Source organism: Panthera uncia (genome assembly GCF_023721935.1).
Source record: "Panthera uncia isolate 11264 chromosome A1 unlocalized genomic scaffold, Puncia_PCG_1.0 HiC_scaffold_16, whole genome shotgun sequence".
NCBI classification, from domain to species: Eukaryota; Metazoa; Chordata; class Mammalia; order Carnivora; family Felidae; genus Panthera; species Panthera uncia.
Genome location: NW_026057576.1, coordinates 76071436 through 76098402, shown reverse-complemented (window position 1 = coordinate 76098402; position 26967 = coordinate 76071436). Strand labels below are relative to the sequence as shown.

Below are 26967 nucleotides of genomic sequence, written 5' to 3'. Positions count from 1 at the left end.
AGACTGAACTGTTCTCCTGAAGGATATGCCATTTTGCCTCAACAACAGAAGGTGTCGAGCACAGACAGTGTGGTAAAATGCACCTGACTCGTGGAGAGTTGGGTAAAAATATGGATCTACCCCCACGCTTCCTGGATACAAGACAAATACATGTTTGTTGAAATATGAATATGGTCTATGCAAATATTTCAGATATTTGTGAGCAGTAGAGGATTATGGGTACTAAGAAGGAAACAATAAGCTTCCTTGGTATTATCGTAGGGTTTGCTTGTCTGCCACACAGACCTGCATATTTGTAGGTAAACACCCAAGTTTCACCCTATACTTGCTATGTCTTTTCATTTTTATGGGCATCAAAGAGAAGTAGCAGTCAGAAATGTCCCTTCTCATTTCCCCCTCATACTGATGAGGGTCCTCCTATTGAAATAATCACTCCAAGGTGAAATCTCAAGGATGGTCGTCAAAGAGACAGAATTAACGTCATTCTGCTGACCACTGGTTAGCAGTCAAGGATACAGAAGCGAGAAGGAGGGTGGCGGGTACCTGCAGCTTCCCATACATGGTTCACTACATGTTACCGTCACTTTGAGGACATTCTTTAACCTTACACACAGAAGTTATGTACTTTATGTGTCATGATGAGGGAGGGCTTTCTGGAAGAAGAGGGCTTCTTCTATAATTAAAAAAAAATGTTGACAGGTTGGTAATAGAAACGAGAATATTTTACATATTAGGCAGATGTATAAATTTGTAAGTCTCCGTTTATACAAATAGAGAGTAGAAAATCACATCCTATGCTCTCCAATAGCTGAATGGTATCAGTTTTCAACAAAGTTTGAGTGTCTTAGAGATATTATTTATAGATGTATATAATATCTTCTTATATTAGTAGGTAGGATATGGTAGATTTTTGTTAGGCAAAGATCCACACCTGTGTAGATCCTGAGGATATGTGGATATATACTTTTTCTTCCAGTGTTTTTCCATATTTTAATTTAGAATCTTTGAAGATAAGCTGAAAAGATTCTATTGAATTTGTTTCATGATCTCGTTAGTCTTAGTATTGTTTTATAAAATACTAATTTTGAACATTGGGCATTTGTAACTGTGCCACAGGAGAGTTTTGGTGACATAACCAAGGCTGAATATCTTCATAACAATACAATCTGGTATTTCCAGTCCTTTCAATGAATTGAGAATCCTTCAAATGCCTCTTCAGAAAAAGCTAACTTGTGCTCCTCATTTGACTGAAAAATCATAAATACAATGAAGCCTCATGTACAAAGAGATCTCAAAAATAAGGCCCACTGAAAGAAAATTCTTTGTCTCTAGCATATTTAAATCCTGTAAAGTATCTAATTATATTATGTGAATACCTGGAAAAAAAAATCCAAAACTCCAGTCTGGTTACCAGGAGAATAAGCTGTTTCCATGGCAACTCCCTCTTGTACACATTCTGTTTGCTCGTGTAGAAAAAGCACTTCATTGATATAGTGGTGCATCTTCTCATTGGTCATGTTGACACAAAGCTATTGTGGGGAAGAAGAAAACAATTCACAAGATAAGTATGGCCATGCAGATCCACTCTTTCTGTGACCATTTCAGATCGGTGGCATATTGACTCACGAACGTTCCACACCAATCAGTCTATTGCAATAAAGCATTAGGGCACGGCTTGAGAAGCCAAAGCAGAAAGTTTCACTTCATATTGTTGACTTCATACGGTCTGATTATTCCATTTTGAATACATTAAAAACCACAAGAAGTATAATGTACAACACTAACTAACAAGTTGGGGGGTTATATTTGAGTATTTAAAAAAAAATTCCAATTGCCTCTAGTCAACAACTGAGGATAAAAGTTGGATTTACCATGAAAGCCCAGAGAGGGGAGCAACATCTCCTGCCTCCTCATTTCTGTTCCGTACCCACGATGGGCAAGAGAACGTGAGTCTCCTTCAGAAAGAAGAACTTCTCTAAGCATTGTTGCCGAAACTATTTTCTTTACCAGAAAGTTTTTTATATTCCTCCAACTGTCAATTCTTCTGTCCATCGAGAAACAAATATGTTACTTCTTAATCTGAAAAATTATCTTAAGAACTAAAAAGACACAAAATACCACAAATCTTACAAAAATGAAGGCTTACTTCCTCTCTAGGCTATCCTGTCGCTTCTCTGCTTTCTTTTATAACAAGAAAACCTCCAAAGAGTTGTCTTTCCTTATTATCTCAAATTCTTCTCCAGCACCGCCCCCCCCACTGTTGAAGCTACTCCGATAAACTTTTGTCCCCAGCGTTCCACCAGAACACCACCAGAACCACGTGAGCATTCCAAAATCCAATGTTCAATTCTTGGTGTTCATTTTCCTTGACCTCCCAGTGATATCTCACACGGATTCCTCTGCCTCTGCTCTCTTCCAGGACACTACAGGCTTGTGGCCTCCTGCCCCCTGGGCCACTGCTTCTCTACCTTCTTTTCTACCTCTACCTGGAGTGGCCCAGGGCTCAGTCTTCTCTGTCTACACCCACATCCTTCATGAGCTCATTTAGTCTCGCAGACCATGTGCATGCGAGCAATTACATTACATCAGATAAAATCCAGAAATCACTAGAACTATTTAGAATTGAGTAAGTCATTGAAAATAATGACAGATGAACAATTTACATAAATCAAAGTAACTGGGAAAAAAAGCTTTTGAAAGAAAATCAGAGGTGCCTGGGTAGCTCAGTCGGCTGAGCATCCAACTTTGGTTCAGGTCATGGTCTTGTGATTCATGAGTTTGAGTCCCATATCAGGCTCTGTGCTGACTGCTCAGAGCCTGGAGCCTGCTTCAGATTCTGTGTCTCCCTCTCTCTCTCTCTCTGCCCTCCCCTGTTCTCTCTCTCTCTCTCTCTCTCTCTCTCAAAAATAAGTAAACATTAAAAAATTTTTAAAGTTAAAAAATAAAAGAAAATCAGATCTCATCTTCAAAGGAAATAATATCTAGGATTATATTTAATATGAATGTGCTATAGTTATATAGTGAAAATGTCAAAGATTTTGTAGGCCATAGAGACTGAAATAGTCACTGGAGAAAAGAAAGACCACCCTATGTCCCTCTTTCCACATATTCACATTCTTCTGCAAGTCTGGTATCATCATAACACCTGCTAAGTGGGAACTCCTCCTAAACATTCCTGTCCCTCTACTGGGAGCTCATGGCTTCTCTCCTAGACATATAGGAACAATCCTTATGTTTCAGCTTCCTTCCTATCAGCAGGCCAAACCTCCTCTGCAAATGACCAACACCAAGAATTCTTTAATTCTCCATATGGGTGTCTACACATGCAGATAAAGGTGTGGGTATTCATGAATTAAGAATAACCTGAGAATAGGGGTGCCTGGGTGGCTCAGTTGGTTGAGCATCCAACTCTTGATTTCAGCTCAGGTCATGATCACATGGCCATGAGATCGAGTCCCAAGCTGAGCTCCATACTGAGAATGGAGCCTGCTTAAGATTCTCTCTCTCCCTCTCTCTCTACCCCTCCTTGACTCATGCTCTCTTGCTTTCTCTCTCTCTCTCTCTCTCTCTCTAACAAAAAGAAGAAAAAGAACAACAACAACAACAACAACATGAACATAGAAAAGAAAAAGCCGTTTTCTCACAAATCCAGCTATTGGGGAGGCTGGGAGTTTAAGGGATTCTATAGACATGGAATCTCAGAGGAAGAGGTTTCAGGGAAGAAACAAACCAATCAGTACGGGGCATTGGTCAGAACACACAGTTTGTCCTGAGACCAATGGTTTGCTGCCGGGTTCCATTCCTTACTTCTTACCCAGACCAGAATTTCGCGAGTAGACACAGATCAAATGTCTTTAGGGACAGTGACATGGTGACAGGACTGAAGGCATGGGGCTAGGCTGACCAAAGTGTGTTTGGAGAGCTGAAAATGGGGAGGCTCAGACCTAATCCAGTCCAATTACTTCAATGATGAATGTACATCAGCGTTTTGTTAGAAATATACCAGGTGGAGAATAATCAACACAGAATTATACCAAATAAAATGTTTAACTAATAATAATTACATTAACAATAAGATCTAAATGCCATGCATTGACACTCGGAGAACAAAAGCAATTCCTATTAACTCCGGGCCAGAAAACGATGGTCCCGGACTACTGCCCTCATTTCCAGTCGCTGTTCTTGCAGCTCTGACTTCACAGTAAAAACAAAAAATCGTTTTTGTAAACTTGGCCATCAGATGAGTGTCTTTAGACTGAAAAAGTTTTCCTATTGCATTCTACCACAAAACAAGATGTAGGTTAAAAGGAAAATAACCATGCCGCATCGCTGCTGTGTTGAAATTACTTCGAAACCTAAAGAACTGAGACCATTTGTTTAAACTTAGACTTGACCTTTGCATTGTCTTCTTCCTCCCGCTACCCCTGCCGTGGTCTCTGGGATTTCTTGAGTTTTCTCCCTTCTATCTGATTTGGCCAGTAGTTGCTAGGACTTCTTCTCTCTGTGCCTTTACAACTAGAGTTCCTGAGATACACGCGAGGTTGGAAGTTCTTTGCAAAGTACAAGTATCTTAGATAAAGCCTCACTGCCACCCATCAATTCTCTGAATGTATATAAAAAAAATTACAACCACAGTCACTTGGGGTGACAACATACCGCATAAGACATCTCACGTTACATGTTTGGTTGTTAAGGGAAAAACAAAACAAGTATGGACACAGACCTATCAGGTTAGCACATTATCGTTGGCAAAGGGAGAGATGGAACTCATTATTTAAAGGCCGGATGAAAAATATTTCCTTCCTTGGTGCTGACACAGCCTAGCACACCCTTCCGCTTGCTGTCCTCCATCAAAACTGCCACCAGCTGACCAAGATCTGTGCCTTTCTTACCCTCCAGTATATGAATCTCCAGAAGTGATTCTGGAAACACAAACCCTTCTCTAACATTGCATAGCATCTGTCCACAGTAGGGGCCCCACTAGGAAAGTCATACATTTATTTGTCTCTCTCATTTTACCATAAAAAAGAAACAGAAATATCTGAAAATTGTTGTTAGAGAAGAAAAATGAAGAAAGAAAAAAATCGTTCTAAAAACGATTTCACTTTGTTTAAAAAAATAAGATTTTGAGATGTTCCCCAATCTAATAATGTGTTATACTCCTGTAATACTGAAGTAATTTTGTTACTAAAGACGAATAAATGCTATAAAAGGTTATTAAAATTTGAAACAGTTGCAGTAAGTGAACAGAAAATAAATGACTCCATTATGGAATGAGAGCGTTGGAAAATATTCTCTTTAATTATATGATATACACAATTGTAATGTTTCAAACATTTTGATATTAAAACAGACATTAAATCATTTAAGAAAACACAAATAGGTTCTGTATCTCAGCAGTCTGATGTTATGCCAAAGAAGTGGTTTAAAAGTGGGGAGTGTGCCTCGATGCAATATATTTTAGGAAACAGATTGCTCAGGAAACAAATATTGAGGCCATAAAAAATAAGATGATGTCTGTTACCGTGTGAAATGGTAAAAAGAAGTCTGATAGAGGATATCAAAGTATAACATCAGTGGCTGATTCTCTCTTGTGCAAGAAATACCCAAGTTATACGATGTTTACCTTTCCCCTCATTTTGAGACCCTCTAATTGAAAATACTTGGATGTGGCTGTCTCAAACACACAGAAGAGAATTCTCTTATCATTTTGTGATCATGATGGACGGCAGGTCTGTGGTTGCAAAAATTACTTTGGATGACAATCTGACTAAATCCTCGTGCCCCTGACTGTCTCATGGCTGATCATCTCTCTATATACCTGGCTGTTGTCACTGATGTAAGCTTTTTTATAATACGAACAGATATTTCATTTGCTACTATTTAACTAATATTTTATTGAGTGTATTAACTAATATTTTATTGAGTATTGGCTTCACCGAATCGGTCCACTGTTCCGGTCAAAATGGTGATACCAAGTGGGAATGTGGTCGAAGCCAGGGTAAAATTGGAAAGAGCTGGAGGGGGTCCAAGTACAAGTTTTTATTCCTTTTTTTTTTTTTTTTTTTTTTGCCCCAAGGAAGGCCTGAAGCAACCTGCCAAACTTCAGCTAACAGAAAAAGGATTTGGCCAGTGCTTCTGGATACAACTCAATTTCTCAGTATCCTGGTCAAGACGACTCATAAAACATACAGCTTCTGTACCCAGCTTCAGCATTCAGAAGCTGCAGTACCAGATGGGGTTTTGTGACATGGGGTGATCCGAATAATAAATCTGAACCTTTTATTGTACATCATGTTCTTTGTATTTGCGGGGGGGGGGGGGGGGGAGAAGTATTTTATAAAAACCCCAGGGGGAAAATTCCGCCTGGGGGTGGAAAACTGAGTAGGCTGGGGAGTGATTTTTGACTTGTAGTCTTTATTACAGTGGCATTTTCTGAACTGGAATATATTTGTATTTCGAACAGAGGAGAGCAGTCCTCAGCGGTAAAGCGTATCACTGAGAGCGCGCACGGTCCAAAGCAGAACGGTTTTCAAACTCACTTTCAAGTAATGCGGACATGATAGTTTTTTACCAAGACAGTTTGCCTGTCCCTATTCTATATTGTTTAAAGCACTCACTGTTTGAGCCAAAGCTAAAATATGAAAGAATTGCTGTAGCATGAACTTCCAAACTGCCAGCAAACATAGCTAAGGGCGCTGATATGAATATACCAGCCTGTGTCAGATACCCAGCTGACACCTGAAAAAAATGCATCCTCCCCACCAAACGGTGGCCCCAATCCTGGCCAGAACCTGCTTATTCCGGATTTATCTTCGCTAAACTGTCTTTGTTGTCTGTACGTTATGTGGGTACGTATTAAACACAATGAGAGAAATACACAGTGAAAGATTTTTATAGGCAAAGTAGTTTACGTATTGGTCTGCATCAATAATTGAGAATATGATCGTCTTCAATGCAAAGCAATCATTTTTACTTTTTGACTTCATCCATCAGAATCGTAATTGGGTCCCTTTAAATTTCCGGGTATTCCTTAGAGTAGCCTGCATGCGAGTGCAGGTGAGTATTCATAGATGAAAATGAGCAATTATTAAGTACTGCTTAATTAGCACGCACCCTTCTCTGATTAAAATACAGCCTTTGTACATTAAGTGCCGTTGCTAACTGGTTTAATAATAAAAATTATGCACCCCTTGAAAACACTCTTTGGTAACAGAACATTATTGCTTATCCAGATGGCCTATCATTTGTATTAATGACAAACTTAATTTCTTGAGTAAATTTTCACCAACTGTTCTCCCTTTATTTTCATTACTCAGTGAAATATCTCTGAAGCAAAAATATAATAGAGCATGACATTTACATCACAGAATTAAAGTAGGAGGTTAATTAAAGCCGACTCCAGTTGAAGGCACAGCCCCAGGCATTAGACGCAAGTCACATCCCTAACTGCACACTGGAAATGACCAGAAGCTTTCATAAAATGCTGATGTCTGGGCCTGACCCCAAACCAATGAAGTCAGAGTGAGGCTTGATACATTTTAAAAGCCTTCCAGGTGATTTTTTTAATGCTTATTTATTTTTGAAGGAGAGAGAGACAGAGTGTGAGTGGAGGAGGGGCAGAGAGAGAGGGAGACACAGAATCCAAAGCAGGCTCCAGGCTCCAAGCTGTCAGCACAGAGCCCGATGCGGGGCTCGAACCCATGAACCGCGAGATCATGACCTAAGCCGAAGTTGGACACCTAACTGACTGAGCTACCCAGGCGCCCCAGGTGATTTTAATATGCAGACCTGCCTGGTGAACACACTGAAATAGAAGAGGGCACGGAGCATACACTATCTATTAACTGGTTTGTTCATCAATTAGCATAGATACGAACATATAATACACTTACAGAATGCAGTTAGATTGTGCAGGAGCGATGTTAGATTTCAGATATTCTGCATTTTCTGTATGTGCTTAGCGGAACACTAATCGAAGGAAATGTCATTTTATATTATCTAAAAAACGCTAAATCAGAACCCTGTTGGAGAAACCTTGAGTTAAGCTAAGTTAATGAGCTTCTCTGCAGGACTTCTCAGGGCCTTTCCTGTCCCGGGTATACCGTGAATCTCTACCTTCCTTTTTGGAAGAATGCCTCGGGGCTTTCCAGATATGTTCTTTCCCCAATAAATCAATCATTTCTGATGTTGACACGTTATCTGTAAACCAGCAGGTGCAGGGGTTGGTGAGGGAGTAGCATGTCTCTGTTTCAGCTTTTAAATTCTGTAATTTATTTTGCCTTTTTGAATGTCATGCAGGGGCCTTTCTTCTCTCTGTCCTTGTCTGGGAAGGCCTGTTTCCTTTCTCTCAGCCCCATCTGTCTCAACCTGATAGTCAGACAACAGTGGCTTGGCCAACACTGATGTCACGTAAATCTAGGAGCGTAAAACACCGTGTAGACGCGGTGTGCTGGGCCCCTTCCCCCAGGAGCTTCAGGCGGCAAGCAGGAGCTGGGCACCCACCCACACCAGGTGCCTGATGCTGCCGTGCAATCTTCCCTGGAATTGCCTGGCTTTTGCCTCTCCCGTCGCCCCGGCCGTCCGCCCCTCTCTGGTGGATTACTCTTTCCTAAACCAAACCTCCTTGCCTCCTCCACTGCCCTCTGAGATTTCAAAGTCAAACTCTGCAGACTAGGTTTTAAGCAAATGGAGATGGAAGTTACTTCTAGGCACAAAAATATAGTTTTTATACAGGCGAAAAACACGTTCTCTCCCAACATTTATTTTAGTGACTCTCTCACTTAGAGCAACACAGTTCTAATATATATATTATATATATATTAATATATGGGCCTAATTCATACCTGTGTTCTCCTTTAATAGGAATAATTACCACTTGGGGATTTGAGCGAAGGACTGAAAGGGTCAGCCAATAATAAACCTATTGGCTATACTGACTGCCATATTCTACATAATAATCTTCCAACATCACAACTGGAAAATACAAGTGAAAGGAAAAAAATATTTTTAGATATTTTGTATGATACCTTGTCCATAAAATATACCCTTCTGTTTGCACACAAGCCATGCCCAGGTGTTGGAAACATAAATTCTGGTAAAAATTCTCATATTTTAAACCTTCGGGCACTGCACTTTTCATCAGTTTTCAACAAAACGTGTGTGTGTGTGTGTGTGTGTGTATGTGTGTGTGTGTGAGTGTGTGTGTGTTTGGCAACAAATCTCAGCTTAATCAATATGCCTTCCCTTTTCAGAGCACCTGGGTGACTCAGTCAGTTAAGTTTCCAACTCTTGGCTTCGGCTCAGGTCATGATCTCTTGGTTTGTGAGCTCGAAGCCCCACACTGGGCTCTGTCCTGACAGTGCGGAGCCTGCTTGGGATTCTCTCTCTCTCTCTCTCTCTCTCTCTCTCTCTCTTTTTCTCTTTCTCTTTTCCCTCTGAGGGCTCTTTCCCATAAAGCTGCCTCAGGAGTTAGAGATCACACAGGAGAAGCAGCTGACACAGTGGGGGCTCGAGAACTTGTAGTCATTATTGATTATTAACAGGAACGTAACTGAATCTATATTCCTGGCTAGCACATCTGGACGTTATATCTAAACAGCCACTATTGTAAATTGAAGCATTTTCTTGGTTAGTCATCACTAAAAAAAACCCTCAATTCACTCTTGTCTGGAGGGACCTGATGTATATTTCCAAACCCATTCATTCTTCTCACTACGTCTTGTAACATTTCCTCTTGATCACGCTGGGATTCTCCAATAAAGAAGACGTGCCTGCATTCTCTAGATTACGTACACGTGGTAAAAGAATGGGGAGAAACACTCCACGATGGGAAAAAATGATGGCAAATAAAATTTATTGAAAGTTTCTTGTTTGGGTTCATTCCCCAGCACCTCCACCAAAAAAGCCAACCAAAAAAAACCAAAAACAAAAACAGAAAAACAAGTTCTTGTTTCTACATTTAATAGAGTAAATAATGTTTTGTCCTAAGAGAAATACAAACAAATATACTCCTGAGCAGGCAGTAGCTTCGAAAAGGTACACCAATACCACAGTTAAGTCTAGCCTCAAAGAACCTTTGGACCTGGAAACAGCACAGATCATGACTCCTGAATCCAGAGTTTCATGCTATGACCTTCTTTTTTTTTTCAATTTTGTTAATGTTTTATTTATTCTTGAGAGAAAGAGAGACAGAACATGAGTGAGGGAGGGGCACAGCGAGAGAGGGACACAGAATCCGAAGCAGGCTCCAGGCTCTGAGCTGTCAGCACAGAGCCCAAGGTGGGGCTCGAACTCACGAGCCGTGAGATCATGACCTGAGCCACCAGTCGGACGCTCAACTGACTGAGCCACCAGGCGCCCCTCATGCTGTGACCTTCTATGAGTTACTTAAATTATCTGAGCTTGCTTCTGTTAATGCTAACATGGCGACATTATTTAAGGGATAAGTTTGGAGGGGAAAAGGTCATTAAATGTACTACACTTCACACAATTAAAACTGCTTTTCCCTGCCTCATTTTGTTTCCTCAGAATAACTTTTCTAAAAGTGTTACCTGAAGAAGACTTACTTTTTAAGCTTTATTTTCTGTTTATTTATTTTAAGCAGGCTCCACGTCCACAGTGGGGCTTGAACTCTGAGATCAAGAGTCACATGCTCCACTCACTGAGCCAGCTGAGCACCCCCACCCCTGCCAACGACTTCTAACCGTACCATTTTTTAAAAGCATAAGAGACTGTTAAAAACTGAGAACAAACTGAGGGTTGATGGGGGGTGGGAGGGAGGGGAGGGTGGGTGATGGGTATTGAGGAGGGCACCTTTTGGGATGAGCACTGGGTGTTGTATGGAAACCAATTTGACAATAAATTTCATATATTGAAAAAATAAATAAATAAATAAAAGTAGGACCCAATATTATTGCAAGAAGTACATTAAAATAACATCTCGTTATTTAATTGCTCTTTGCTTCTCTATAGAAACTGAGTGGCCCGCCCTATACCAGCATTCTGCTATGTAAGGAAACTAAACCTTCTTAAATTGTGTTGTATCAGTAGCTTGGTGAGTTGTTGAAATGATTTCGGAAAACTCAACATCCTAGAGCAGAAAATGGTTTAAGATAGAGTTGGATATTTAACGAATGCATGATTTTGGAATCTAAATGTGACACAATGTAACGATAAAATATTTTTTGTTTTTATAGATCCATTGGGTAGTAAGCGGATCAATACTGAAGCCTAATAGCTATCAGGACATTCGACAGGATGAGGATTACACAGGTACTGTCAGACTTGGAGCTAAAATAGCAACGTGTTGCTCACGAAGCTTCCCAGTCTTTCTCCCCTGGTGTCTGATTAGAATTGGCCCTTCTTGGGGTGCCTGGGTGGCTCGGTCGGTTAAGCATCTGACTTCGGCTCAGGTCATGATCTCGCGGCTCGTGGGTTGGAGCCCCGCGTCGGGCTCTGTCCTGACGGCTCAGAGCCTGGAGCCTGTTCTGATTCTGTGTCTCCCTCTCTCTCTGCCCCGCCCTGCTCACTCTCTCTCTCTCTCTCTCTCTCTCTCTCAAAAATAAATAAAACATAAAACAAAATTAAAAAAATAAAGGATTGGCCCTTCTTCTATTTGCATCCTGTTGACCACACCATGACACCTGTGTCTGGAACAGGACCTAGAACTTCATTCACATGCCAGCACTGCTGAATGAATGAACTGTAAACTTCATGCACATGAACCAGAAAAAAATTCCCTGCAGGTAATGCTAATACTCTGTCGCAGAGCAGAAAGTGTATCATCCACAGGTATCCCTTCTGTAAAATGGGATACTCCACGTGAAGGGTGATAATTTTATCTTAGTATCATTTCTAGGACAGCGATTCCACAACTAAGGATTTTATGGAATTCTTTTTTTTTTTTTTTTTTTTTTTTTTTGAGGTCGACGTTGCCAAACTATGTAATCTCATTTCATAAAATTTTAGAAGTCAAGGTATCTGGCATTTTCCAAAGTCTTTAAACACTTAGCCCAAGCCGGGTTGAATTATTGTTCATCCAGTAAATCTCACCTTTTAGAAAGGAGTTTGTAAGCCGGGAAACATTTCAAATCTTTGACAACCCTTCTGAAATCAGCTTAGATGGAGCCTGACATAAAGATAGGTCATATATCATAATTTTATCTTCTGCCACAGAAGCTTTAAGTTTCACAAATGTATTCTCTCTTCAAATTCTCTATGTTTGTACAGTAGGTTGTTGCTATGCAATTTTACTAGACTCCATAGCTGTAAGTGTTTCATTATATATAGTTGCATGTTATGAGTGTAGTGGGAAATTTAGGAAAATTATTGAACGTTAAATCATTAGTTTCCACAACTTTGTTCTTTGTGCCTCTGGTAAAGTTTTATAGCATGTAGAGCTTTGCAATACCATTTGTTAGGTGTGGAAATATTCTAGCATTTATGAAAATAATATTTATATAATCTCAAAATATTCTCATTTCTTAGAATACTATGTTATGGACAGTTTTATTTTATTTTTATTTTATTTTTTTTTAACGTTTTATTTTTGAGACAGAGAGAGATAGAGCATGAACGGGGGAGGGTCAGAGAGAGGGAGACACAGAATCCGAAACAGGCTCCAGGCTCTGAGCTGTCAGCACAGAGCCCAACGCGGGGCCTGAACTCACGGACCGCGAGATCATGACCTGAGCCGAAGTCGGCCGCTTAACCGACTGAGCCACACAGGCACCCCTGTTATGGACAGTTTTAAACATAGTCAACAGCAACCAACATAATGAACCCCCATCTGCCATCAATAAGCCTGAAGAATTATCAACAATGACCAACTCATGACCAATTCTGCTTTACATTTTTCTATTACCCTCAAAACTAGACCCATTTAAAGTAATTCTTAGGGTGTCTGGGGTGGCTCAGTAGGTTAGGCATCTGACTTTGGCTCAGGTCATGATCTCATAGTTCATGAGTTCGAGCCCTGTGTTGAGCTCTGTGCTGACAGCTCAGAGCCTGGAGCCTGTTTCGGATTCCGTGTCTGCCTCTCTCTCTCTGCTCCTTCCCAAATCATGCTCTCTCTCTCTCTCTCTCTCTCTCTCTCTCTCAAAAATAAATAAACATTAAAAAAAAGAAAAAATACTAAAGTAACTCTCAGACACCATGTCATTTAATTGGCAAGTATTTTAGTATAATTCTCTAAGATATAAGAACTTAAAAACACATCCACAGTACCTTTATCACACATAACTTTTATCAATAATAACTCCTTCATTTCATCAGCTATCCAGATTTTAAGTTATATTAGTTAAGTGGCAATTTTTAGACTTCGTTAAACAAATAAGGATCCACGCCATGTCCATATATTTAACTGATTTCTATGTCTCTTACATCTCTTTGAATCTGCAGGCTACCCTTGCATTTTTATATGCTGAAGAAATCAGGCCATTTGCTCCGCACGGTTTCCCGCACGCTGGATCTTGCAGAGCGTATCCCCATGGTTTGCTTCATCATGTTCCTCGGTCCCCCGTCCCTGTTAATTAGCGGTTGGCTCGGGAAACTTCATTACATTAAGGTTTTCTCTCTCTCTTCCCCTCCCCCCTCCTTCCCCATCTTTCCTTCTTGGCAAGAACACTCGACGGGCATCTTGCCTGTGTCTCTTTCTGCAGCGTTAGCAGATACTCCCTGCCTTGATTCATTACTTCCCAGGAGCTGCAGGAAGGGGCTGCTCTAATTCTGCCATCTGTCTTTCCAGTTATTTGTAGCGGGACCGCTCTCGCCTCCGCGAGTCGGGCGGCCTAAGCAGGACCCACATCTCGAGACACCAAGCCCTTCTGGCTGAGCGTCCAGCAAGTCTCGCTACCTGCTTACGTGTAATCGTGTGACTTTAGGAGCCCTCTACCCACTCCCTCGCCTAGGCGACCTGCTTCATTTCGACACACTTTGTCTTCCTTTCCATCATGCTCTGGCAAGCTACTTTTAAAGCACCTAAGCGTTATTGGTTTTGTGTGTTCGTGTTGCCCCCTGGCTTCTCCATCAAGTTCTCTCATTGTTGGTGGCGAGGTTCTCGTTCGCTCTTCTCCCTTTTCCAAACACACAACTGCATCTGGAAGGAGCAATGTCTTTGCCTCTCTCTTCCACTTTCCACAGTCAGGAAGGGGACTGCTTTCTCCTCTCTGACATCACTGGCGCTGTGATGTGCAAGGGACAGCCTTGTCTGGCTCACTACCTTTCTGTTTATTGAGCATTCCACACTTGGGATTGACTGACTGCGTGATGTCGAAGAGTCGCCTGGAGGGGCTTCTTCCCCGGTGTGTGAGGAGATATTTTTACAGAGCGAGAGAGGAATTTCACATGATAAAGGAGAGGGAGGGTTTATAAAATTCAGGATTACATAACAGAGAGTGAGCTGGCAATACTGTAATTACTTAAATAATGAGGGTGGTAGATTCAGATCCTCCTGAATTATACTTCGGGACTCCAATTATTTATACGACCCCCTTCTCCTGATGCATCAAACTACTGCCGAGTTTCTATACATATTATGCCGTATGTATATAATTGTGTATATATAGTACATATATAATACATAAATATATAAATGGATAACCATGCAGAGTATAGAGTTTATATATATATATATATATATATATATATATAAAAGAACATACACATATGTTCTATTTTTTACTCTATATATGGTCTTTATTATAATATATAAAATAGTTCTAGTAGAAACGATTCATTAAAAGTCAAAGAAAACAGGATTAGCATTTCCTATTAACTGAAATAAATTCGTATCTAAGGAACCACAAAGGCCCATCTTTTAGAGTTGCTTGGGGACACTGAGATTGGAGATGCTGAGGTTTTGAAATGCTTTTTAGTTATCTCCTCCGATTGTCCCTGTTCTAAACATTTGTCAGGCTGCTTATGGAGGAACAATTGACATACATACATTTATTCCTGAGTAAGAAAACCGCTAGGAGATCCACTCTGAAGATGTCTTCTTTTGAATTTATTCTTAAGATTTCAATTGAAAACATATTTACTAAGTTTCTGTTATGTACAAAACGCGGTACCAGACACAATTTCAATGCCGCAGGAATTGACATTCTAGCAAATAGCTGATAGATGGGTCAAAAAGCTCAAAAGAGAATAAAATACATAGTTATAAAGGCACTAATATTCTTCCGGGTTTGATTCTGAACACAATATTGATTTGTTAAACATTTTGTTGAAAGTTTGCAATGGAATATAAAATGAAGAAGTTCACGTTGTCTTAGCAACTCAAGAATCTAGAATGTAGCATTCAAACCAAAGCTTTTAATATAAGTTCACATTCAGATTTAGAAATCTGCTAAACCCACTATGAGAAGAGATTTGAAATCATCACAAAGAAAATAATTTTATTCTTCTGAATGGCTCCTAGTTGCAATTGTATACCACAGCCCAACAAACCTAGGAAAAAGGTACATTTTTCTAAAGAAAGAAATATTTTTTTCCCCTAACTTAAATCTAAGAATTGGTTTTGAGATTTTACCCAGCCGTGCCTCAAACTACCTCTTGGTATTTAATAGAGACTCATTCTTTAGATCTGAAAACATGCCGTGTCTTGCGATATGAAAATATCAGGCTACGAATACGTTCTAAAATATGTAATTAAAATAGCTACCAGAAAGAAAGCATAAGGGGTACATATAATTGTAATAAAACAAATAAGTTTTAATAAGGAAACAACTTAAATACTTTGTACATCTCGGTCATCAGCACAGACTGGATGGATAACTATGTGGGGTGTAGAGAAGGGGGTTGGGAGTGTGGCCCCACAGAGACTGTGAGAGGACACCGCCCCACCTGTGGTTTCTGCATGTTGCTTACCAGGAGGTGGAGAAACCAGGGAGTGTCATTAAGGGACATGGCAGCTTGTATGTTTTCTAAGGCAAAAATGTCGAGAATCAATACCACTTCCAGACTGCGGTCAACTACTCGTGTTGAGAGATGCATCCCAGTCATGGCCTGCGGACCCACTATCTTACCAGTCAGTCCTTCAACTGCCCTGTACCCCTGTGCATCGCTAGTCTCCTTAGAGTAAGTGACGAATAAATAAAACCACAGTCCCCCTCTCCCTGCTTAGCCGTGGATACAGAAGTCCGAAAGGACAAGAAGTCTATGGTCTTATTTCATAGCAGACTTTTGTAAAGTTTTGTAAAGAACATGATTCATGGTGACTCACCCTGGATTAGGTGAGTCAACATGATTTAGTTTCTATTCACGAGATGCCGCACCAGTGTTTCGGGGGGGAAAAATAAGGCTGAATTTTAAAAGGTTTTCAAGTGTTCCCATTTACAACAGTTAACAGTGGCCCTCCGCTATTTCTTACACATGGACATGAGTTAGAAGAATGATGCCAGAACCTCTATGCCAGTAACCAGCTTAAACCCCACAGCTCTGTAAGTCTCTTGTAAAGGAGACCAAGGTTCGTTATAGATTTCTTCCTCTTGACCAAGAAAGCTCACAGAATGGGGTTTCAAATTCACATCTGGTGTCATTAACCACCACATCATCTGCCTTGAGAAAATAAACCCAGGGGCACCTGGGTGGCTCAGTCAGTTGAGCGTCTGACTCTCGGTTTCGGCTCAGGTCGTGATCTCAGGGTTCGTGAGTTTGAGCCCCGAATGGGGTTCTATGCTGACAGTGCGGAGCCTGCTTGGGATTCTCTCTCTCCCTCTCTCTGTCCCTCCCTGACTCATGCACTCTCTCTCTAAATAAAGAAAGAAAGAAAGAAAAATAAACCTGAACAAATGACATAATTATTCAAAGCTCTCCCTAAACACGGCCCACTTGTGATTCTTCCCATGATGTAGCACAGCCTGGTTTTCTCTCTTTCCACCAATACCTCTTTATTGGTTTATCTCTCCTTCCCTGCTGCCCTGGACAAGTTCTCTTTCTACTCTCTTCTTTAACAACTAAAGTTTAGATATGCTTACTTTGATTTCATGAATCATACATTACTAAGGAGATACTTAAAAAACAAGAAAAGACACTAGCACTTTTCAAAGTGCCCTAAATTGTAAGTGGATTAAAAACAATCAGTGCCTCTTTAATCTGTTTTTTTTTTTTTTTACGACTTTCCGACAGGCATATGTATGAATGCCAAACAGAGCCGAACCTACAAGTAACAGTATTTAGCATGATAGAGTATTTCCATTCTGATTTTTGGCCAAGGTTTTTGAAGACCTTTGCCTTGATTCCACAAAGCGACACCCTCTGTCTCTCAAACCTTGTTGAAACAACATCTCTGTAAGCACAACTCAGCTCAACACTGTCTTTTAAAACAAGTACTTCAGTTTAAAAAAAAAAAAAAATTATGCCCGTTGTTTACAGGCCACGTAAAGAGGATGGATACGCCCATGAACTAGGGATACAAATTTTAAAACAGGATAGCAAAGGACTTATTTTAATTCTGTATTTGCAAGTAATCATGCAGATAGTCTCTACTGAATAAAGGAGTCAATTTATTAGCTGAAAAAAAAAACACATTAAAGTGATAAAGTTTCAAAAGAAATGCACTTACTTGTTCAAATTCATTCTTTTGAAATTCTTCAAAACCAAAGATGTCCAATATTCCAATATCCAACGTCTGTGTGCTGAAAGGAAACAGTGAATCAGTGACCAAGCACACACAGAGCCCTTAAGTGACCCCTGGCCCCATCGCCTCTTCAGGTCAAAGACATCGGAACACTTTGCATATCACTTTCCAGTAGAACTAAAAACAGCCAACAATTATCTCAGAGTCTCATACAAAAGCTCCGAAAAAGAAAAGTGTTCTTTTAAGGCTTTAATTTAAACACAGATACGGGAGTACAACACACTGATTTCTAAGCTTAGAATGTGACGGTATATGGGTGGCCCCGTATTTGCTCCTCTGAAACAGTCTTTGTGTCTCTACTTCAACTGCACGTGCTTTCCCTGGAAAGAATGTCAACCTGCCGACATGCCCTCAGCAGCTCCTCCTTCTCCTCCTTGTCTCTTGTTAGACCACACGGGCAGTAAGTCCCGCAGTTTCTTCATCACGTGTCAATGCGGTACAAGCCACGATGAAGCTGTGGGCACCTTCTCTGATAGACCGAACTGTGCCACGTCAAAAAGCACAGAGCGACCTTCCTAAAGAAATCCTCATAAACAGAGAAGAACAAAGGAGATGATCCGTGGGCGTACAACTGGAAGAAAGCGGCGTGAGCACCTTACGATACTGCTGTTTTCGGTGAAAACTCTCTCTCCTGGAGTTTGCTAGCATCTTGGAAGGTCCAGCCACAGATGAGGAACCTCATGTGAGTGAAGAAAGCGGGGAGGAAAACCTAGGGGTGGTGGGAGCCCCGACATCCTGGACTCTGCGGGGAGCAGGGGCACCACGGGGACAGGGCATGAGGTGGCTTCTTACACAGAAAGCCCCAGATGATTCTGGAATGCTGGTCAGCAGGCGGGCACATACCCAGCCTTCCCACTGCCCTGCTCTGGAGTATCATCAGGAGGACCGCTGTCCTGATTCTCTGCCAATGGCTGTGATATTTGATAATCGTGGATTGTTTCAATCCCTTAGTTGATGCACCTTCAACCACCTTAGTTGATACACACGCTGGTGTTGTTTTCTGTCCACTTGACTGGTCCAAACCGCACAACTGGAAACTAACTTTCTTTTTGTGCCTGTATTTTTTTTGCACAATCCGTGCAGAACCGTCATGCTTTAGGGTCTGTAAGATGTCACTTAAATGACTAATTTCTCATAAAAAGGCAAGGTAATGATTCTATGATATCTTGTCACAGAGTAATGATTCTATGATATCTTGTCTCTAGGCTTGGTTCTTGTAGACGGTACAAATATGAGCTTCGTAAGCAGGAAAGACAGTATTTTAAAAGCCCTTAACACAAATTTCACATGGCAGAGAATATAAAGCAGCGAGGGAAAGAGACAGTCATTAAATGGATGTAACCAAGTCACTGATTTAACTTTTCAGAGGGAAAAATAGTTGGCTTTGTACCTCACCCTGTGTGTCCAGATAAACTCTACCTGGATTAGAGAGATAAACGTTAGAGCAAAGAAGCTCTGAAAATGTGCAAGTAAACAAAGGTGATCGTTTTTTCTGCTTTCGGTTCTGAGAGAAATCAAAAGAAAATGGTTAAAAGGACGATGACACAAATACCAGATTCTTTTGTATTTGTAGAAATAAAATTAAAAATGATTAGAGGAAAGTGTTATTTTCAAACGTGTTTTCTCATTTATCTTCATAGATTTTTTTTTTCCTGATTGGTTGACCCACGTGTCCAGTCACACGTCATCCTGCCTCCTTCCACCCTGATGACTTTACAGTGTGACGGGGGACACCAGGGTGACGCTCACTCAGTGGTGGTGGTGCTGAGGTGTAAGATGAGCTGCTGTGTTAGGTGTGTGTGTGTGTGTGTGTGTGCGCACATTTCACATAATGAGCTGCACTGTTTCCGTTGTAGGCACTGGGTGACAAGGGTGACAAAGCTTGCCAGTTTTGGAGATGTTCAGCCTTGGGTAGGAATCCTGGTTCAGACACTTTTTAGTTGGACAACTGTAGGCAAGTTACTAGAATTTTCTGTGCCACAGGCTCATCATCTATGAAACTAAGGCAGCGAGTATTATCTGTCCACCCAGATGGTTGTTACAATTGTCAATAAAATTCTAGGACAAGAGCCTGTAGACAGTGCGTCTCTAATCACTGCAAGTTGCTTTTAAAAACACATTTCGGGGTGCCTGCGTGGCTCAGTCGGTTGAGCGTCCGACTCTTGATCTCGGCTCAGATGGTGATCTCACAGTTTGTGAGTTTGAGCCCTGTGTCAGGCTCTGCATTGATGCCACTGAGCCTGCCTGGGATTCTCTCTCTCCCTCTCTCTTTGCCCCTTCCCTGCTTGTGCTTGTGTATGCTCTCACTCTCTCTCAAAATAAATAAAGTTAAAAAGAAAAAAAAAAACATTTCCACCTGCTATAAAAATGAACAGGAGGGCTCACAGAAGAAACATAAAGGGCTAATAGGTAGATCACAAATGTCAATCTCATTACAATTACAAAAGAAATAAAATTTTCAAAATTAGGATGAGAACGATATTCCCACACACTTTTGTTGGGAGCTTAAATTGGTAGAGTCTTCTTAAATAACAATTTGGTTATGAGGCATAAAGCTTTGACACCCTCGTATCATTCAAACCAGGATTTCCATAGACTGGAGCCTATACTCAGATGATTATCAGAAATGCAACTAAAGACCTACAAACAAGGGTGCCCACCATTATCTTCATTATAGTAACAACAACAAAAAGAAGTAACAAAGACCCCACAGAGACATGATTAATTAAACAGCATGCATCCTCTCATGGGTTAATTTAGTGAATCTATCAAGTTAATAGAAAGCACTACGTAACTTCTATGTAAAGAATAAGGCCAATTATATATTCAGAAGACCTATGACCTCTTCAGCCCAAGAAGAGAAATAGACATACTTTTGTTTACTTCTTTTTATTGTTCTGCATTTTCTAAGGTTTCTATACTGAAATACTATATTTTTATGACCAGTTAATATTTGATGTTTACAAAGACACTGCAAAAACACAGAAATGTTCTTGAACAGCAATAAGCTATAAAACTAAAACTAAAACTAAAAAAAAAAAAACCTAAGCTGGAAACAGAATTTATACCATTTGTATACTGAGCGCATTGTAGTATAATTTCACCCACGTTAAAAAGTAAATCTGTGGCACAAAACAAGTAAAGCACCTGTTAGCAATGGATGTCTTCACTGGTAGGCCTACAGGTGATGTCTTAATTTCAAAATGTTTACTGGGGGCGCCTGGGGGGCTCCGTTGATTAAGCATCCCACGTTTTGATTTCAGCTCAGGTCATGATCTCACAGTTCACGAGTTCAAGCCTTGCGTCGGGCTCTGTGCTGACAGCACGGAGCCTGCTTGGGATTCTCTCATTTTCCCTCTCTCTCTCTCTGCCCCTCCTCCACTCTCTCTCTCTCTCTCTCAAAATAAATAAACTAAAATAAATAAATAGAATGTTCTATACTGGATATTAGATTACTCATTATCATCAACTTTTATTAAAAATATATATCTGATGAAACACATTTGGGGCATTTTATGAGTTGGTGGAGGAAAGAACAACAATTACCTCAGGGCAGAGAGAGGGGTGGAGCCCAACAGTGAGGGGAGAGAAGGGCATCTGGCTTCCCAGGACGGGGAGAAGCAGCAGGGACCCCAGGGTCAGGGAGAGAGAGCAGGGCTGTGCTCTGAAGGCCACGTGTTGGTCTCCAGTGTGGATATTTCATGCCAACTTATACCAGAATCTCCCACTCAGGCCTTGATTCCTTGCCCGATTCCCCGCTGGTTTTGGCAACACCGGTACCATATTTATAGTGCATGGTGTTGAGGGAGACTGGGAAAAAGGGAGAGAGCTATCAGTGACCCGATGTCACCACCTATGTCCTTCCCCTTCTCATAGGGAAGGTGACTTCCTCTTGGCATGCAGAGGAAGGATGTGGGGGCCACCCAGGTGTGTTTGGGCGAGCAAAACGTGTTAGAGATTCCCATTCAGCTTCGGGTGGGTAGATGATTAATTCGCAACTTAGAGTAGCATAGATGTGGTTGAAAGAGCACTCCTTCTATAGGGTTTTTCCCCATACTTCATAGATACTGGATTCCAAACTAAATTTGGCCGCAAAAGAAAAACATTATGAAAGAAAAAGATGGGAAGGAAGAAAAACCCAACTCGGGGCGGGGGGAATTAATGCATCTTAAGGATCCATTTTGCAACTACTGACAGACCTAATGTGTTCACTTTTTTTCAAAAATCTATTTCAACCTTTATGATTGAATGAAATATGGGTCTGTTACTGCAATAGCAACGCAGGCAGAAAGGTCACAAGAACTTGTAGCCAGCAAAGTGCCCACGCCGCGTGGCAGTCAGCATTACTGTCATTTTTCTTATTGATATCTTGACTCATATTACACAGGCATTTAACCCAACATCCTATTTCTAGCCGGGAGGAGCAGACAGAGGTCATCTGATCCACCAGGATTCTATCCCACAGGCAGAATTAACATATTAATGAGATGGTCTCTTCACATTCAGCCTTAGGATTCTACTGAAGGCTTTCCCTACAGTTAACAAAACTGCCTCGCTTGCAGTAATTTATTAGTAAAATACAATCCCTTTTATATCAGAGGTGATATCAAACACCAAGGCAATTGTCTGGTTTTGTTCTTGCCTTTCACGTGTGCAAGAATAGGAAGGGGGGAAGGTCCAGATTCAAGAAAATGTCTGCCCTGAAACATGGATGAACTAAGTTTATTTGGGCAGAGGGATCCAGTGGTTTGCATGTCAGGTGCTGTCCTCGATCGTCCCTTGAAAGGTTAACTACAGAGTGATCTTAGGTATTTAGCCATTTTAGGAAACAGCTCAATCCTGCCTGATGCAAAACCCTTAGATGCAGCCAGAACCGAATCAGTCTCTTTGGCTGATCTTTGACCTATAGGACCCCAGACGGAGAGGGGGAAGACTGGAATCTAAAATCACTGCAGACTAGAGCAATCCGCCTGTCCAGACACCCCACCCTGGGAATCAGATGCACTTACACGGAGGGGATGGGTGCGAAGTTCCTGAAGATGTTGGGCCAGGATCTGGCCTTCCCCAAGTCTACCACCCAAATGCTAGAGAATTTAGTTAACCTAACCCACAAGGTGCCTCATTGTGGAGGCCAGTCACTAGTCCTGCAGCCTATCTGAATCTTGCAAGGTGTTCGCTCATCCGTGCCAGGAGGCAAGGGTGGGACTCCGGGGTGCTTGCTTTGGGGAGTCCCTCCTTTTTATTCTTTGACCGAAGCAAAGTACATGAGGTTTATTGTTTTCTGAAAACATGTCAGAAATTAGGGAAAGAGTGTGCAGTTGCTGACAAGCTGAACTGGAACCGGGTGATGGGTGGGGACACTGTCACCAAAGCAGCTGTCTGCCTCCTACTAGCCCACGGATATCACACACGCCTACATGGTTCCAGTCCTTCTTTGCACTCCTTCCACTAGAAAGAGAAGTTAGGGAGTCAAAAGCTGAGACCTCTTGAGATGAAAATGGCAGTTAATTAGCCTGGATATACAAGAAAATCTTGGGCTGGGAGTAAAAATCTGAGCTACCGTTTTATGGAGTCGTGTTTGTCAAGCACCGTTAAAACATTTAAAATGCTTTATTTCATTTGGCCTTAATGACTAGCCTGTGAGGTAAGTACAGTGATCACCCCATTCTACAGAAAAGAATACTGAGACAGGGGACAGTGAAGGTCTAAGTTGCCCAACGGCACCCATCAGGATTAGACGGACCCAGGACTTCAACCCAAGCTGTCCAAGACTAGCCCCGCCTCCCAGACTAGCCCTGTGAATTACCGCAGAAATCGACTGCCAGCTGCTGGTCCTAGAACCCAGCCTGATTCTGGCCTACAGGAGCTGGGAAAGGAACCCTCCCCGCATATAAGAAGAGCAGAAATAATAAAAGAACCCTCCCTCTCAGCGAAAACTACAACTCACAGCTGGAAAGCATTAACTAGAAGAGGTGAGAAGGGACTCCAGAACACTGCTTTGCAGATGGAAGGAAAAGCCTGGATAGTTCTTCACGATTTCAATCTGTAATTGACAAGTACAGGGAAGCCTCACCGCGTCCTTCAGCCCGTCAACAGCTCAGAGTAGAGGACTTGGTGGTGCCCATCCCCAAGCAGCCTGCAGCGAATCTGCGGAACAATGAGCCGGGAGAGGTCAGCCTCAATTTCAGACCACGGTGACTTCTTTGCGTACTAACACCTCCCGAAGATCGGTGTCTGTGAAGGCAGGTAGCTTCGGGCTCTAGGGCTCCCTCCGTTTCTTAAATGAGCCGTTGAGGAGATTCTCCAGTGTGTCCTCTGTCCTGTGGCCATCTGAACCTGCACACTCTTAGCTCGAGTTCAGAGCTCTCCAGCTCACTGTGCTCTCTGCCTCCCCTAGAGAATGGGTAACTCTTTCTTGACCATAAAAACAAAAACAAAAACAAAAACAACCCTTTCTTGAAAAATTGTATTTGTTTTATGAGCTTCTCGGACACTGTCCTAGTGTGAATTTCCTGGTTCTTCCGGTGGTTCTGATCTAAGTAAGGCTCAGGTGGAGACAGAAGACGCAGGGAGATGGAGGAGGAAGGAGAGAGGCAGAATGGAGAAAACAAGCCAACGGTGTATCTGATGCCTGTTTCCATCCTTCAAACCAGGTTAGATCATCATAAATTAGGTAATTAGAATTGTTGTGATGTAGTCTTTGGTCTTGAGATACACACAGTTTTAACAAAAGTGCAACTGGGGCGCCTGGGTGGCTCAGTCGGTTGAGCGCCGACTTCGGCTCGGGTCACGATCTCGCGGTCCGTGAGTTCGAGCCCCGCATCGGGCCCCTGTGCTGACAGCTCAGAGCCCGGAGCCTGTTTCAATTCTGTGTCTCCCTCTCTCTGACCCTCCCCCATTCATGCTCTGTCTCTCTCTGTCTCAAAAATAAATAAACGTTAAAAAAAATTAAAAAAAAAAAGTGCAACTATTACATAGGCCATCTATACAGGGCTATCCATGGAAAAGTGTTTGTTTTTAATTGTCAAAACAAAAATCAAATAACATGTGACATAAAATCATTTTGACTTTAGCCACCCCAGTCAGGAAACAGTGTGTCCCGAGGTCCTGCAACTCACGGATGGCTGCAATCTATCCAGCAAAACATAGTTTAAGAGCTACCAAATATTTGGGTGTAACTGTTGTTTGCCAACTCACCCTGACTGGGAATCACAGACTCAGAGGTCTTGAAACCAAAAACAAGCCAGAGGTTTGCAAAGGCCAAGCCTCCATCTACAGGCAAATGGAATATGAACCTTACAATTTTGGGGACTGACACAATTAAGTTTCACGAGGCATAAGTGTCTTACTAGAGCTTTCTTTAAAGTTAAGTGTCAGGCTCAGAATAGAAATCCTGGTCTCTTGCTTCCTTTAACACTTTAAAAAAAAATTAAAACCCAGATAAAAGATAAAATTACTGTACTCAACGTAACACTTCAATCCACTGGCTACAGACCACAGGAAAAAGCGATGTTCCATTTTCTCCTTTCCACGCTTTCCTGTTTTCCGCTGGTTCACTGAGATGTAACTGACACACAGCACTGCACCTTTAATGGGTCCCACGTGCTGATCTGATACACACATATACCGCAAAATGATCGTGCTCTTTTAACAGAGCTCCTTTTCTCCCTTAAGAGTGATTCTCTTTGCACCCATGCCCTCCTGTTTATGAGAGCTGGCTTGTTAAGGTTTTAAAGAGCACATCTGGATGTTTCTGGGAAATGTAATAGGAAGTTTTGAGGAACCTAAGTCTTCCTCACCCCAAGGTTTGGGATTTGGGTACCCAGATGAGGGAACCAAGCGTTTGGGAACACTGGGAAGTGGAGAGGTATCTCAGCATCTGTCACATCATCCCTAAGATAGCTGTCTTTCCAACAATCGCCTTTGAATGAATCAAATACAATCTGTGGCTCAAAGTAGGCGCTGTGAAAATTAAATTGATTAGACAGTGATTTGTAGCAAGCAGCTGTTCCTGGATAACCGTCTGTCCCCAAACTCAGTAAACGAAAACATTAAGTATTTATTATGACCCCTCAGCCCTGCCATCAGGTTGAGGCTGATCTCACCCGAGGGCCTGAGGTTGGCTGGGGACTGGCTGGCTAACAGACTATTTCTTATTTTCCACAAGCAAGCCCCCAGATGTAGGCACATAGCAGTGACAGGGATCTGAGAAAACAGATCTGCATAAGGGCTCAGAATTGGAATATAGTTATCTTTGCTGTATTCTTTTTTTTTAATTTTTTCAAAATTTTTTTGACATTTATTTATTTTTGAGAGAGACGGAGCATGAATGGGGGAGGAGCAGAGAGAGAGGGAGACACAGAATCGAAAGCAGGCTCCAGGCTCTGAGCTGTCAGCACAGAACCTGATGTGAGGCTCCAACCCACTAGCCGTGAGATCATGACCTGAGCCTAAGTCGGACACCCAACCGACTGAGCCACCCAGGCGCCCCAGTTTTAAAATTTTTTTAATGTTTGTATTTATTCTTGAGACAGAAAGAGACAGAGCTTGAGCAGGGGACGGGCAAAGAGAGAGGGAGACACAGAATCCAAAGCAGGCTCCAGGCTCTGAGCTGTCAGCACAGAGTCCGTCGCGGGGCTTGAACTCATCAACCACAAGATCATGACCTGAGCCGAAGTTGGACACTCAACCGACTGAGCCACCAGGCTCCCCTTTGCTGTATTGTCTTGGCTGGAGCAAGTCACAAGTGCAGCTCAAGTTCAAAGAGAGGGGAAATAGACGTAACTCTTGATAAGAGAAGTGTTGAAAGTCCTACTATATTCCCCACACAGATGCAGAGAAATGAAGGACTGGGACCACTCAATCTACCAAAGCCTCTTCTCTTGAGAGGGGCTTCTAATTAATTCATTTTTTAGTTCATTCACCTTTTCAGTGAATATACACAGAACACTTAGTTTTGCAAAGCCCTGTTCAAGATGTCAGAAGTCCACCTACAAAAAAAGCAGAGAACAACCCTGCTCTCGGGGTCATGTCCATATAAAAATATCTGAAACTTTACATAACGATTTTCTGGGAAATGAAGACACCATCTATATTTGAAAAGGTTAATTTAAAATTTTAGTTTTAAAACTATGCTTTCTTATCATTCTTCTGGCAGTCTTCAATGTGGGAGGTGTTTGGGGGAAAACTTGGGTTTCGATCCCAACATACTTGGGGTTCGTACGTGAAATCCATCATTGCCAGACTGTGTGACTAAGGCCCCTTACTAAACCTGAATTACAGTTTCTTTATTTAAAACAGGCCCCTTACTAAACCTGAATTCCAGT

At 41.7% G+C, this 26967-nt stretch overlaps 1 protein-coding gene across 1 annotated transcript in view; it reads right to left on the bottom strand.

The window, feature by feature from the left end:
- MYO16 (myosin XVI) overlaps nucleotides 1-26967 on the bottom strand; it is a 458605-nt gene that overhangs the window by 171219 nt on the left and 260419 nt on the right. Inside the window, exons 20-21 of the mRNA XM_049647209.1 lie at nucleotides 17567-17639; nucleotides 1377-1529 (exon numbers count right to left, since the gene is read on the bottom strand). Of these exons, the coding sequence (XP_049503166.1) occupies nucleotides 1377-1529; nucleotides 17567-17639 (226 nt within the window). The remainder of the gene's footprint in view (nucleotides 1-1376; nucleotides 1530-17566; nucleotides 17640-26967) is intronic.